Source organism: Diospyros lotus, chromosome 6, assembly GCF_014633365.1.
Source record: "Diospyros lotus cultivar Yz01 chromosome 6, ASM1463336v1, whole genome shotgun sequence".
Classification (NCBI taxonomy): domain Eukaryota; kingdom Viridiplantae; phylum Streptophyta; class Magnoliopsida; order Ericales; family Ebenaceae; genus Diospyros; species Diospyros lotus.
In genome coordinates this window covers 22006829-22022166 of record NC_068343.1, presented here as the reverse complement: position 1 = coordinate 22022166, position 15338 = coordinate 22006829, and the positions used below count along the sequence as shown (strand labels likewise).

General features: G+C 36.6%; 1 protein-coding gene across 4 annotated transcripts in view; it reads left to right on the top strand.

Moving 5' to 3' along the window:
- Nucleotides 1–15338, top strand: part of LOC127804771 (uncharacterized) — a 116253-nt gene that overhangs the window by 19621 nt on the left and 81294 nt on the right. For all 4 annotated transcript variants that reach the window (XR_008023724.1, XM_052341769.1, XM_052341768.1 and 1 more), the window contains 2 exons: nt 1335–1410; nt 14849–14971. Coding sequence is in view for 3 of the 4 variants with exons in the window: in XM_052341769.1 (XP_052197729.1) it covers nt 1335–1410; nt 14849–14971 (199 nt within the window). In the remaining variant the exon portion in view is untranslated. The remainder of the gene's footprint in view (nt 1–1334; nt 1411–14848; nt 14972–15338) is intronic.

Sequence of the window (15338 nt, the reverse complement as noted above, 5' to 3'; positions counted from 1 at the left end):
GCAACCACAAAATTTGAATTGCATCTTTTTTACATGAAAAAGGATAGTGTACATGCTGTCAGACAGCTTTAGAACTTATGATGACGCTTCTTACAATTGACATGTGGTGGATCTAAGTGAGGAAATCTTCCATGTTCCTGGTCTTAAAAAGGTCAAGAAAATTTCAAGGGTTTGTTGAAAATATTTGGCTAAAAAAATTGAGTTTAGTTATGAGAACTATAGATTGCTAATTCTAATATTGATAATTGGTAGATATACTGACGTGCAACTGCTTGTACTGTAGTGTTTAATTGAAAGCTCCAAAGGTATGGTGATGGGACAAGACTGTTTAGTCTTTGATTTTTTAAGGTCTTATGGATGAAATAAGGGTTACTTTATTGTGAATTGTACCATGAGAATAACATTTTGTAGCCTTAAACATGACATAGGATATAATGACATAGGATCTAATGGCTTTCTAGAGGATATGATCATGGATAGAGACGTCTGGGGGTCTAGAATTCTTGCAGCCAGCCCCACTTGTCATTGTCATTGTTGTTGAACATTGAACAAGGAATTGATTTTGCCTTTGCAATGGCAAACAAATAATTCAACTTTTAGTAAAGTGAATATCTGGACCTAATAAAAATGAAGTGTCAAATGCTTAAAAAATGGAGCATGATCCGTAATAAAACCGATGGATGAAAGTCATAGGTGTATCTACAAAATACTCTAATAAATCCAAAAAAATTATATCAACAAGCAAATAACAAGTAAAACTTAAATATATGAACCGAGAATTTGATTAATGATGTCCCAAATTAGCCTTATTAAAGATAACATATATGCTGCTCATTCATTTTAGTTTGCCTTTGAGTGGAAATTTCTATTTATTTTTTGTCTTCCCCACAATATCTTGGGCAGTCTTAGGTTTTATAGAAACCTCCCTTGAGAAGCGATTATCAAAAAAACTTAAGTTCAGGAGCACCTTGAATGAAATTCATTCTTATCAAAATGGTGGCTTTAGTAATAATGAAGGCTTTGTCTACATTTTGGAGCTTGAGAAAAGTAGTAGGTAGTTGCTGTTTATTGAATATGGTTGTTTAGTTGCTTTGTTATTTCGGAGGCCTATCAACATTTGGAAGTTCTGGGAAAACGTACCCGCTTATTTTGACATTATCTTTAATGCTATTAGCTACATGGAAAACTCTCGTGAGATAGACGGTGCACTAAGATGAATTTTATTTCCCTGGATGCATGCATAACATACCTTAGATTTATGTTTGGCATATTTTCTATAGCTGGGTGATATCACATCATCAGCTCTGAAATCATTCTGTATATGTAAATGGCAGGATGGGACTTGAAGATTTCTCGGCTACGTCGCTTGCAGTTGGCTTTGTACTACTTGAAATTTGAGGAGATTGAGAAGTAAGATTCTGTATTATATTTTTGCCTCCTTGATTATACCTTTTCTGTGGTACAAGCTTAAATTGCTGTCATGCTAGAGGATGGTTGATGTTAATGACTATGAGCAGTCAATTTCTAACATATATTGGTACCAATGTTAATATATGTTTGAAAAATGAAGCTAATAGGAAATTGGTATAGTTGTAGGAAGAAGAAGAATGATGTAGAAAGGGTTGTAGGTTTATCTCTTTCTTTTCGACTCTACCCCTCATATTTATGGTATTAATTCAAATAAAGAAAGATTACATCAGGATCAATAATAGAAAAATTGTGGTTATCAATCACCCTAAGTTTATAGCTATGAACACTCTCCCTCAAGGTGGTGGACAGATATTTCTCATGTCCATCTTAGTATATGCAAAATGAAAAATTTACAACTAAGACCCTTAGTAAAAAATTGTCAGCCAACTGATGTTTAGACTTCATTAAAGGTATGTAGACTGTTGTCTAACTTTTCCTTGATGAGGTAGCTATTCATCTTAATGCACTTTGTCCTGTCATGCTAAACTGGGTTTTGTGCAATATTAATCATAGCATTATTTCCACAAAATAGGACAAGAGGTTCGTTATTAATTATTTTTAAGTCTTAACAATTTTCTTGAGCCACAAAAGTTCACAAATACCATGGGCCATTGCTCTATATTCTGCCTCAACACTTGTTCCCGCTCCCCCACCTGGCTGCTTGCCTCTCCATGTGATCAACTTGCCACCAGTGAACGTGCCTGTTGTAGATCTATCATCTGGTGAACCCAACAAATCAGTTTCTGTTGCAATAGCAGGCAATTAGGCTAATTTAAAAGAGTAGAGAAGACACTCTACCTCTGGGCAATCCTCTTATTTATATCATTGGTATTTACAGATTAGGAGTCTAGAAAAGGAAACTATATACAAGGAAATAATCTTCTAATTACAGCCTATATACAAGACATGAATTCCAATCAATAATTGCTGTCTTCCCTGATTTCCTCCATAGAATCAATCTTCCATAATACTGTACCAATAAGTCAATCTTTCCAAAATAAGCATAGGTGTTCATTTACAGCTGTAACAGCTGCAAATGTAACAGCTGTAAGTAGTAATATGAGACTTCCAACAGCTTCAATTTAAGCCTCTCTTCAACTGTCCACGGTTTTCAAATAACAATCCCTTTCCAGGAGCAGATTTTAGATATCTCAAGACTCAATTAACTATGTCTGAGAGGGTTGTACTGGTGTCATGCATAAATTGACTCACCCTAACAACTCATGCTATGTTTAGATCAACCTTCCCACGATTCTCTTGTATCTCCCTAGATTAATCTTATCAGCATTTCCGCATTTAAATAACAGATAAATTGACATGATTTGTTTTAATAGGTGTTTCTACTAGTGTACACCATACCATACCAGTTTCTTTAGGAGATAAACATACTTTCTGTGTGAAGTAAAGATGTCCTTATCAGATTGTGTGACTTCAATTCTAAGAAGTATCAAAGTCTTATTAGATCCTTGATCTCAAATTTTTTTAACTGGATAACTTTTCAATTTTGATAGTTCTTCATGATCATTTTCTATCAAGATGATGCCATCTGCATATACAATAAGGATTGTAATCTTGCCCTGACATTGCTTAATGAATAAAGTATGATCATCATCGCTCTGTTGGTAAGCCCAAGCAATTATAGCCTTGTTGGAATCTTTCAAACCATGCTCTTGGTGATTGTTTAAGACCATATGGAGCTTTCTTTAGTTTGAATTACCTTTCCTTCAATCTATTGACAAGAGAAGCTAGAGGGATCTCCACCTCCTTTCCTATTTCTCCATGTTTTGGAATTCATTATTCACATCTAATAGTTGCAAGTCCCATCCAAGATCAGCTGTGCAAGACAGAAGAACCTGAATGGAGTTCATCTTGCTACATAAACAAATGTTTCTTGGTAGTCCACTTCATCAGTATTGGTTAATCCTCTTGTAACAATCCTTGCTTTCAATCTCTCTATTATGCGATCAAACTTGTGTTTCATAGTAAAAACCCATAACATCCTACCACCAATTTTTTGACTAGAAGATTTGGAAGTTCCCAAGTGTCATTCTTAGCTAAGGCTTTCATCCCTTTCTCCATGGCTTTCTTTCATTTCAAATCACAAATTGTTTCTTTCTGTTAAGAGTTTTGTTTTGTCTCGAGTAAGGATGATGGTGGCTTTGGCAGTAAGTGCGTATTAGTTTCTCAGAGCGTATAGATAGGCAGTGGCCAACTTGTAACTAGAATTTAAGTTGGGGGGTAAATCAGTAATATCTATACCCGGTTATGTAATTGCCTAGGAGTTAACATCCTAATTTTCTATAAATAGGGCAGAGGGCTTGGCATTTAGTAATGCATGATATTCATGAGAAAGCTAAAGAGAAAAGGTTGTGTAATTAGTGATAGCTCTTTGTAATCTTGTATGCTTGTAATTGTGGGCACTAAGGCTGTACTGATCTCGTTCTAATCAATCAAAGAAGGCTGCTCTTGGAGGGTTCTAAGAATGAATGTAGGGTTGTCCTAAGGGGCAATCTGAACCAGGATAAATCTGGTGTTTCTTGTTGGTTTGCGTTTCTGTTTCTATCCCTATTTCAATTCAATATTCTGTTGTTTTGTATTCTGGTTTGTTTCGATAAATCTATGAGTGTGTGCGCATGAGAGAGGCTATAATTTCGTCTAATAAAACAATTTCCAGTGCTCCCAAGATAACACTTGGCACTGAAGAATAGTGACAAGTGTACCAAGTTCTTTCATTCGATGGCCAAGAGAAATGCCAAACGTAATTACATCGCTGCTCTGGTTAGGGAGGATGGGTCCCTTACTTCTTCTCAGGATCAGGTGGCTGAGGAATTCATAGGCTTTTACCAAAAGCTGCTTGGCACTGGGTTTGTCAGTGATGCTATTGATCCAGCTATTCTTGGTTTAGGGCCTTCAATTTCTAGGGATCAAGTTGAGGGGCTGGTTCTTGCGATCAGTGTTCAGGAGATAAAAGAGGCTGTGTTTGATATCGGGGATGAGAAGGCCCCAGGTGGCTATACTGCTCTCTTCTTCAAAAAGGCCTGGAGTATTATGGGCGATCAGCTTTGTCAAGCTGTTTTGGAGTTTTTCTCCTTAGGAATTCTCCTGAAGCAAATTAACCATTCGGCTATTGTCCTGGTGCCCAAGTCTAGATTATCCAATTCCATGGGAGACTTTTGGCCCATAGCTTGCTGCAATGTAACTTACAAGGTTATAGCTAAAATTCTGGACTCTCGTCTGGCTCCTCTGCTCGATTCAGTTATAGACAAAGCCCAGTCAGCTTTCATTCATGGCCGGAGCATGGCGGAAAACGTTCAGCTTGCGCAGGAGCTGATGCTCAAGTATGCTCGGAAAAGAATTTCTCCGAGATGCCTCATTAAGGTGGATCTCCGCAAAGCATATGACTCTGTAAGTTGGCATTTCCTACAGCAGGTCTTGGAGGGTCTTGGCTTCCCATCCTTGTTTATTATGTGGATTATTGAATGTGTGTCTACGGCATCCTATTCTTTGATTATCAATGGTAGCATGCATGGGTTCTTTAAAGGCCAGAGAGGCCTGCGGCAAGGAGACCCCCTGTCTCCCTTTTTGTTTGTGTTATGCCTGGAATACCTATCTTGGCCCCTCAATTTGGCTATAGATGGGTCTAATTTCAATTTCCACCCCAAGTGTAATAAGCTTAAGATACTCATTTGGCTTTTGCTGATGATTTTATGCTATTCGCTAGAGGGGACGAGCCATCTATTCGTATCATTATGGATTGCCTTAAGGATTTTGAAGCTAAATCGGGTTTGCAGGCCAATGCTCTTAAGTCTAGCATCTTCACTGCTAGTATTGAGGGTCAGAATCTCCAACATATTCTTGATGTGACTGGTTTTCCCAAAGGGGTTATGCCTTTTCGGTATCTTGGCATCCCTTTGGCAGTGGTTAAGCTTAGGGTCAATCACTATGATCCGCTTATTTCATAGATTTCGGATAATATTAAAGCTTGGCATGCAACTTCCCTATCATATGCGGGGCGACTGGAGCTTATCCGTGCTGTGATCCAAGGTGTGGTATGTTTTTGGTGCACCATTCTCCTTGTCCTCGAGCAGATTTATATCCTTTGCAGACACTTCCTTTGGAACTCCAAGGCCTCCCTTGTCGCCTGGAAAGATGTTTGTAAGCCTAAATGTGAGGGCGGCTTGGGCCTTAAGGATCTTAAAAGCTGGAATTCTGGGCTGCTTGTCAAGAACCTATGGGACATTCATCGGAAAAAGGACACTTTGTGGGTTCAGTGGATCCATCAGGAATTCTTGCATACGGCTTCCATTTGGCAAAGGCAGGTTCGGAATGACGGCTCCCCTTTGATGAAAAGGATGATGCTTATTAGGGATGCCATGTGTGAGGCGCAAGGGTCAGCGGAGGCTGCCAGGATCCTGCTTGAGAGCTGGGCCAATGGTCCTACTTTTGATGTTCAAGCTGCCTATGAGTTCTTTTAGCCGAAGGGGCATGCCAAGGTTTGGGCAAAGACAATTTGGCATCCCTGCCTTGTTCCTAAGCATGCCTTCATGTTATGGTTATGTGTTAGGTCCATGATGCGGTCACCAATCAAGACTTGGCCTAAGGCCAGCCCAACCAAACCGGAACAGTATCACCAAAATAGTAGTGTCATAATGTTATTTTAATACTTCTTAAGTTTTAGAATCCTAAATGATGCGGTCACCAATCAAGACTCGGCCCAAGGCCGACCCAACCAAACTGGAACAGTATCACCAAAATAGTACTGCCATAATGTTATTTTAATACTTTTTAAGTTTTAGAATTCTATTTGATTTAGGATTCTACTTTATATTTCTACTTGATTTAGGATTCTATTTCATGTTTCTACTTGATTTAGGATTCTACTTCATGTTTGATTAGGGTTTTATTTTTATTAGGATTCCAGTTGACTTTTATTTAGGATTTATTTCTATTAGAATTCTAGTTGGATTTTGTTTACAAATATTAGATGGATTTGGATTTAGCCAAATACTATAAATATGCATAGGATTTAGAGTTTGTAATCAAGTTTTATCAATACAAATTTCAGCAACCTATTTGGGTTTTCTTAGCAAAACAATCTTGTTTTTGCGTCTTCTTGAAAGCCAAGTTTCGGCCATTGAAGTTTGCTTTTTCAAGGATTTATTTTGGTGTGTTTTTTTCACACACGCGTTACACGCTGCGTCAGGTGGTATCAGAGTGGTTTATCAACCAATCAGATGGCCAATCTTGAAGGTAACGGTAGTAACCAGCCTTGTGATGGTGATTGGGGGCTGCCCGCGGTTTGGAGAGCAATCGAAGAACAACGGGAAATAATTCGTACAATGGAGCAGCAATTGAAGCGAATTCGCAACCAATTGAGCGTTTTACAACGAGTTAAGGATAATTGGAATCGGATTAATGGCATGAATCAAGTTGGCTGTGTTAAACCGGGAAGACTAGCCATTAATCCTGTCCTCATTAATCCTAGAAGACCAATGATGGATTATAGCGACGATGAGGATGATCTTGGTCGTATGATAGCCAACCCTAGTGGTAAAGGGGTTAGGAGGAATGCGCAACAACACAACCATTGGGGAAACGATGAGTATAAACTAACGAATGGATTTTCAATGAGTTTGGAGCTTGATTTCGAAGATTATGTTGTCCCAGCAATCTCAACGTCTACAAACTCAGGTCTGATTTATGCTGCTAACATGACAGAAACTCCAAGGTTATTGACTCATACTGGGGTATTTTCCAGTCCCGAGGGGAGCATTGCTTCACAACCCAATAATGGTGGCGTTTCTTCTGATCGACTTGGGACTGTAAAGGAGATGGAGGTCATGGTAGCAAATCCTTCTACAGTTTATTCAAGCTCTAGCATGGTTGAATCTAAGGCAATAAGCACATATTCACCTTTGTAATTGCAAAAGCAAGATGGTCACATGGGTCTCTTTGTGGATAGGGGTGTTGGATCTCCTAGGCTAGTTAACTCAACTGCTACTATAGCTGATCAAGTGCTTAGACTAAAGCAGGATTCAAGCATCAATATTTTAACTGATGGAGAAACTGCTGGTAGTCACGGAATAAGCTTTTATTCGAAACAGTTGCAAAAGAATGCTTCTCTTGGCAAGAAAAATCTACGAATGAATTCAGAAGCCGTTGAGGAGTCAAAATCAAGAAAGCTAATGAGAGGAGAAAGACTTGTGATAAGATCTACCAAATTAGAGAAGCGCTCAAGATGGAATGTTCAACATCCTCAATCTAACAATAATAATACAATGGAGGTAGAGGGAAACAAACATAGCAATGGTTGGACCCATGCCAATGCAGATATGGCTAAGAAAGGGAGGAATGTCTTTGCTCATGTTCCCTTAGCAGAAAAGTTCAAGCAGTTCAGGAAGGTGTCAAGCAAAGGTTGCACAAATAAGAAGTACAAGGCGACAGCTGACAAGTATAGAAAATACAAGATATTTGAGATTGGAGATGAAGGTATGATATTCTTGAAGAAGGAATGGATTCCAGCAGGACAACAGAACAAGGTCAAGCCAAAGAAGTATGATCCTTACAAGATTACAAAGAAGATAAATGATAATGCTTATGTTGTGGATTTGCCTAATCATATGGGTATTTCCAAACATTCAATGTAGCTAATCTCTCTTCGTACTTACCGGATGTGGATTTGTTCAAATAGGATCAAAATTTGACGTTGAATTTTTTCTCAAGTGAAGGTGAATGATGCGGTCACCAATCAAGACTCGGCCCAAGGCCGACCCAACCAAACCGGAATAGTATCACCAAAATAGTAGTGCCATAATGTTATTTTAATACTTTTTAAGTTTTAGAATTCTACTTGATTTAGGATTCTACTTTATATTTCTACTTGATTTATGATTCTATTTCATGTTTCTACTTGATTTAAGATTCTACTTCATATTTGATTAGGGTTTTATTTTTATTAGGATTCTAGTTGACTTTTATTTAGGATTTATTTCTATTAGAATTCTAGTTGGATTTTGTTTACAAATATTAGATGGATTTGGATTAGCCAAATACTATAAATATGCATAGGATCTAGAGTTTGTAATTATGTTTTATCAATATAAATTTCAGCAACCTATTTAGGTTTTCTTAGCAAAACAGTCTTGTTTTTGTGTCTTCTTGAAAGCTAAGTTTCGGCCATTGAAGTTTGCTCTTTCAAGGGTTTATTTTGGTGTGTTTTTTTCACACACGCGCTACATGCTGCGTCAGTCCAGCATCCTAACTTGTGACAAGCTCTTATTTTTGGACATTGACCGCACCTGCCCCTTGTGTAATGGGGTAGAGGAATCTGTCGGCCATCTATTTTTCCTTTGCCCGGTTAGTTCGGCAGTCTGGGAGCATATAAGAACGTGGTTTGGCATTTTCAGAGCCATGACTTCGATCCCTAGTGCCCTCAAATGGCTGAAGAAAGACGCCAGAGGATCCTCTTGGATATGCAATGCTAAGAAAATCGCCCTTGCTTGTTCGGTCCATCAAATATTGGCAGCAAGGAATTGCCTTATTTTTGATAATGTTCAGCCTTCAGTGGAGGGGCTCATTCATAGGATTAAAACCTTTCTATACAAAGTAATGTTTACTATGTATCCTCGTGTTTTGGTCCTTTTTGATAGCCTAGTTATAGGCCTATAGTTTTTGAATGTTATCCATGGTTCCTGGGTATGTCCAGTGATTGTTTGTATATTTGATAATTTATACATATTTACTGATTTGATAAAAAAAAAAAAGATAACACTTGCCAATTCTTAGGAATATAAATGAACAAGGATGGAACAAAAGTTTTATAGGAGGGAGACAAGACAAGAAATCATGCAAGACATAGTTAGAAATGGGATGCTGAGTTGAAGATTGAATTCCTTTTCTGAGAGCAATAGGAATATCCAAATCATTGGTAGGAGATATAGAGGATGGAAAAGAGTACTTAATTACATGATGCAATAGAAGATTGTAGATTATGGTTGAGCAGATCGAGGGTAACAATCAACTAGGTAGAGTATGCTCAATGGTTTGCTCATTTTGAGAATATCTAACCACATCATCTTTCTCTAGTGTGGGGGGAGTAATGTAGTGTGTTCTGTCATAGTCTCCTGCCACAATCTTGTTGCTTCTGCTCCTAATTGCTAACAACACCCTCCTACTGAATCATACCCCAAGACAAGGAATAGGGAAGGTAAAGACTCTGAAGTCATGTCTGTTAAGGAATAAAACCACTTCATGCTGTATGTTTATAAAGGAAAAAGGACAGGAAAGAAAATAATGTGTTTAATATTAGCAGTAGGCCGTTTATTTTCAGTTGCTGGCTAAGTAGTTTTAATTTTGTTTAAAAAAACAACAATGTTTGCTCAACTTGTTACCGACGGCTGTTAGTAATAGTTAGTTCCTTAGAGATTTTGTTGAGTAATATATAAGCTCAAGAGGTCTCATTGTATCTGTGAGAAGTTAGAGGTAAAATTCCAACCTGAAAAGCCAGCTTAATAGGTGGAGGGGTCCTTCTCCTTATATATAGCTCAGGTCTCTCTTGCTGAGGCGATGTGGGATTCTCACACTCCCCCTCACGCCAAAACTTCTTTAGTAACTGATACATGCCTAGGTGATCAGGCAGGCTGTTGGTCCACGACCACGACTGAGGCTAGTCCCCCCAGCCAAGAGTTGGCTCTAATACCATGTGAGAAGTTAAAGATAGAACTCCAATCTGAAAAGCCAGTTTAACAGGTGGAGGGATCCTCTTCTTTATATATAGCCCATGTCTCCCTTGCTGAGGTGATGTGGGATTCTCACAATATCATTTTAAGATTTAGTCTTTTATCCTAAAATTCTCTCTCTATTTTCTCGTCCTTTTTTCCTTCTCCCTCCTGTACATGGTATCAGAGCTAAAGATCAACATCAATGGCGAGAAACAAGGATCAAACCTTGAGTTCAACATCTCAAAATCTTCACTTGAATTCTACTGTTTCGTAGTTGCAATATGAATTTTCCTCAATTGCGAAGGCATTGAACTATAATCCAATAAAATTGGAGACAGATAACTCTCTCTTTTGGAAGGCTCAAATTTGTGCCACTGTTAGAGCTTTTGACCTAATTCAGTTCACCACAAAATTGGAGAAATCTTCTCCAAAGTATGTTCCAGATTCAGATCCTGGTAATCCAGATGGTTAGAATGTTAATAAAGAATATCTCGCATGGCTCAGGTCAGATCAATTACTTTTATGTTGGTGGTTTTCAAAAATCAGCAAAGAAGTGCTAGCTCAGATTATTCATTGTGAGTCTTCATCAGAACTATGGTATGTTCTTGAAAATTTATACTCACGACAGACTATTGCTAAGTCTTTTCAGCTAAAACAACTTTGATCAACAAAGAAAGGTTCTATGACGGTACATGAGTATATATTGATGATTAAAACAATTGGATATGCTCTTATTGCAATTGGTGAGCTTATATCTGATAAAGACCTACTTCTGGCCATTAGTAGTGGTTTAGATCCTGATTATGAGACTGTTGTCTCTCTCATCACATATCAAATGGATGAGATAAATCTTGAAAAAGTTCAATATCTGCTACCATGCATGAACAAAGGTTAAGTATGCAGCATTCGATTAATTCTTTTGACAGAAATATTTCAGTCAATGTTGCCTCTAATTGGTCATGAAATGGAAATAATCATACAAGAGGTGAATTTAATGATAGAGGAGGCAGAGGAAAGGGTAGATCTGGTTGCAGAAAATTTTACTGTCAGCTGTGTGGTAAACCAGGTCATTTTGCTGACAGATGCTTTCATCGGTTTGATAGAATTTTTCAGCATTCAAATTTTACCCGTTCTGATAAATCTGCTATTTGGACCAATTAGAAAGTCTATTTAGCAGCAGCTAGTGAGTCGGAAAAAATAAAAAAAAATACATCTTAAGTTTTCTCTAAATTATTCACCAAGCTGAATTTTAATTTCTAATTGAGTTGGAAATTGAATTTCACATAACTATAGTCAGAGTTTGAAACGAAATTGCATTCATTCTTCAACCTAACCATTATTAAAATTGAGTGAATAAAAGAGTTTATATAAAGATTCAACAATAACAACTTATCAAAGCTTTAATTACCCTAGGTGGGGTTGACCATATGAACTGTTGCTCATAAATCATTTCTATATGTAGTCGTATCTTCTATAAGACCCTTATATAATACTTAAGAGTCTTCTGCCAAGTTTTTGTTGGTCTTCCTCTTCTTCTTTTCTCGAAGACATTCCGTTCCACCCTCCCTTATTACTAGAGCCTCTATTAATCTTTGTTTCATATAACCAAACCATCTTAATTGTGTCCCATGTATCTTATCTTTAATAAGATCTACTTCGACCTCATTGCAGATAACCTTATTTCTAATTTTATCTTTTCTTGTATGGTTGTGCATCCATCATAACATCATTGATGGGAAACAACAAAAGGATTGCAAAAAATCAAAGGGAAAGTGAAGAAGAAGAATGATCTTTCAAATAGCATCGCTTAGGCACCCTTGCCTGAATTTGTTTAGTGAGTTCACCCATTACTGGGGCATAGTGATAAAGGCTCAATGCAAATCCTTGATATAATCAATTGTAATTGGAAAAGCCTTAGTATCTGCTTCATATGTGTCTACTCCGTGATATATGTCTTTATTAACTTGTTTATAAACATTTCGAACTCCTTTCTTTTGTAATACGCTCTATAATGCTTCTTTAGAGACTTTGTTATACACTTTTTCTAAATATACAGATCCCATATCTTTAAATTGGGTGTCTTAGCAAGTGTGTCACTTCCATTGTTGACCTAATAGGTATGTTAAAAATTGGTTTTAGACACCTTGGTTCCTTTTCTTAACCTTCACTACCACTCATGTCTCCTCTATTATTTCCCCAATTTTGAACATCCCCTTTATTCGCATGAATAGGCACCAAAGTGGTCTTACTCCAATAATGTTGTTAACCAAAAAATGCCTCCTTGTCATTCTTTTATCAGTATATTTTCTGGTCCAGTTGCTTTGCCATTCATCTGTTTTAATGTTTGCGCTATTTTGTTTGGACATATACATCTATAGAATGTAATTCCTATCTTATTCAGAGTTACTAAGATGCCCTAACAAAACACTTGTTTCTCCACATTCATTGAATAACTTTTTGAAATACTCCTTCCACTTATCCTTGATTTCCCCCTCATTTACTTAGTTCCATTCATTATCTAATTTATATATAGTTTTGATAAAATTGTAAAACATTGTAGAGATACAGATAAAATTGGAAGTAATTGTTAGTGTTAAATTATAAGAAAAGTTGTTTTGCTTGGAAAAAAAAATCAAATACATGCTCTTTTATCAAGGTTTTAATCTCTTGGGCAGTATAACTCTCTAATAATCATTAAATTGCCACAAGTCTAAAAATATTTCCAACTTCATGTGCATCCATGTGTATTCGAGCTGGTTTTTGGTGGAATGATCAACAAATTGTCTAGAAATTAATAAGAATGAGAGAGAAAACATGGGCAAATTGAAGCTACGAATTGATGTTGAAACAACTGATTGTTTCAAAATGTTTGTTACATATTAGAAAGTTCAAGAATTACGGTAGAGAAGAAATATAAAGAAAATGAAAATTGAGAATCAGTTTCTTTCTTATTATAAAAATAAGTATCTTTTCTCAGATGTTATCTTTAAAATGGTTTTTTTCACCCCCAACTTACTACTACTATTGCAACAATTAAGCATTTTTTTTTATGAATCTTATTCTGCAGTCAGCAGAGTATAACTTTTAACTTCAAGTGGTTAGAGTTAACTGCTTTTTGTTGAACTTTATTCTTAATTTTTGCAAGGAAAAGAAATTAGCCATCCTTGCACAAGTCAGCTCTGCACACTTGAAATGTTGCCACATTAGCATACAATTTATATCATATATTATTTTTGCCTTTGTAATTTTGTAAATTTTATTGGTTGGAACTTCATGCATTTTAAAAAAATATATGCTTGTTGGTTTTGTAATTAATTTATTTGACATTAATTTAATGGGCATTGAATTTACTTTAGAATTGTTTGCTTGTAACCTTTACATAGAAAAATTTGTATATCTCTAAAACATTCGATTATTTAATTATAGAGCTTTTATAAATATATATGGACGTTAGGTTCTATTTCTTAATGTTTTCATTCCGTCTTTGTTTTGTTTTTCCTAATGTTCCCGTAACATTTTGGTTTCCAAGCATATTGAAACAAGACGCTAAAACAAAGATTTGATCCTAGGATGTACGCAATGTAGCCCCTACGTTCAGAGAAGCTGTATAGGCAGTTAGAGTTTGTGATGCCCAAGTTGCAATGGAGCAACCCTTTACTGTTGTGCCTCAAAGCCACCGTTATGCCTAGAAAATCACAAATCATGAGAAGAGCCCTCAACTTCCTAAATCATAGAGAATATATGGAGATCTGACTAGCAACATTGCAAACAAAAGATAAACATAATAAGGGCTCTACGACTCAATGTAAAAGGTCCAAGTTAGGTTCATCCTGACATTGACCAGTTTCTAGTTTTCGTTGCCTGCTTAAACTCACGTTTTGTTGAGTTTATTTATTCTTATGGATTGCATCTTTACTAGGCATGTGATCTGCGAGGGAACTATTGATTCTTTTTGGCAGGAAAATACATGAAAATTGAAGAATTCCTTTTCTGAAGTATCTGTGACTTAAATATTTTTTTTTTATGACCAAAATTCTTCCTGTGAGGAATCAAACAGTCTAAATGGCTACTTTAAGAGGGGTGGCTTCATTTACAGGTATGCTGAGAAAAGGTTCAATACGATATGCAAATTTTCTATTCTGCAAGAATATTGATGAAGTTTATGTTCTGAATCACTTGTACATAAGCGTTTATATGAATATTTAACAATCTTAAGGTTTCATGTTGTATTTGAGGTAACAATGAAAAGGCTTTATCTAGGACTGCAAATTGATCTAGCTGTTTATAAACTGCTCAGGGCTTGGTTTCTTCTTCAGCAGTTTTCTGGATAGATGGGCTAAAACATTATCTAAAAGCTTCAAAGATGCCAACCTAAGTTTGAATAGAATTGAATCAAGAGGTTCATAGTAACTAGTCCTACTCCCCAAGCTTTCATGTTCCAATGCAACATAATAATCCCTGCAAAAAAGTAAAAGCTCAAGAGGAATAAAAACCAGATTTTCTTCCCTGATTTTGAACTGGCATCTCCTTGTGCTTATTCAAAAGGTTTTTCTGTGCTTTTTAGCTATTATCTTGTTTTAAACTATAATATGTTTGAGGTTAGTGCTGTTATGGTCTAAATGGAATATAATTTATATGATGTTATGATGGATGAACAGGTCCCTCAAAATGCTTGTGGGTGTTGATCTTGCTGAAGAAGGTGTTTTGAGATTGCTCTTTGCTGCTGTTCATCTGATTTCTCATAAAGATCGCAATGATAATGAAGTTTCTGCTGCATCAAGGTACATCATTTTCATACTTGTATTATTTACCCTCTTAGATGTTATGGAGAAGAGGAACATCAACAACAATTACAAGCCTTGATACCACTAGGTGGGTTTGCCTTCATGAATTTTAGCTCTCCATGTGTTCTTGTTAAATTCCGAAGAGTTAAGAATTAAGGATATCTTAGACTAGTCTCTCAAAGAGAGTGGGTAGTTAAAGTGTCCTAATTCAGCAGCTGATCAGTTTTTTTGGAAAATTCTAAATTCAGGTTTAGGGAACTTTCCTATTCTTGTTTAGGAAACTTCTTCCTATTTGTGTATAGTCAAATCTTTCCTTTGTTTTTGATCTTTCCTATGTTGTATAATTCTCATCTCTATAAGAGGA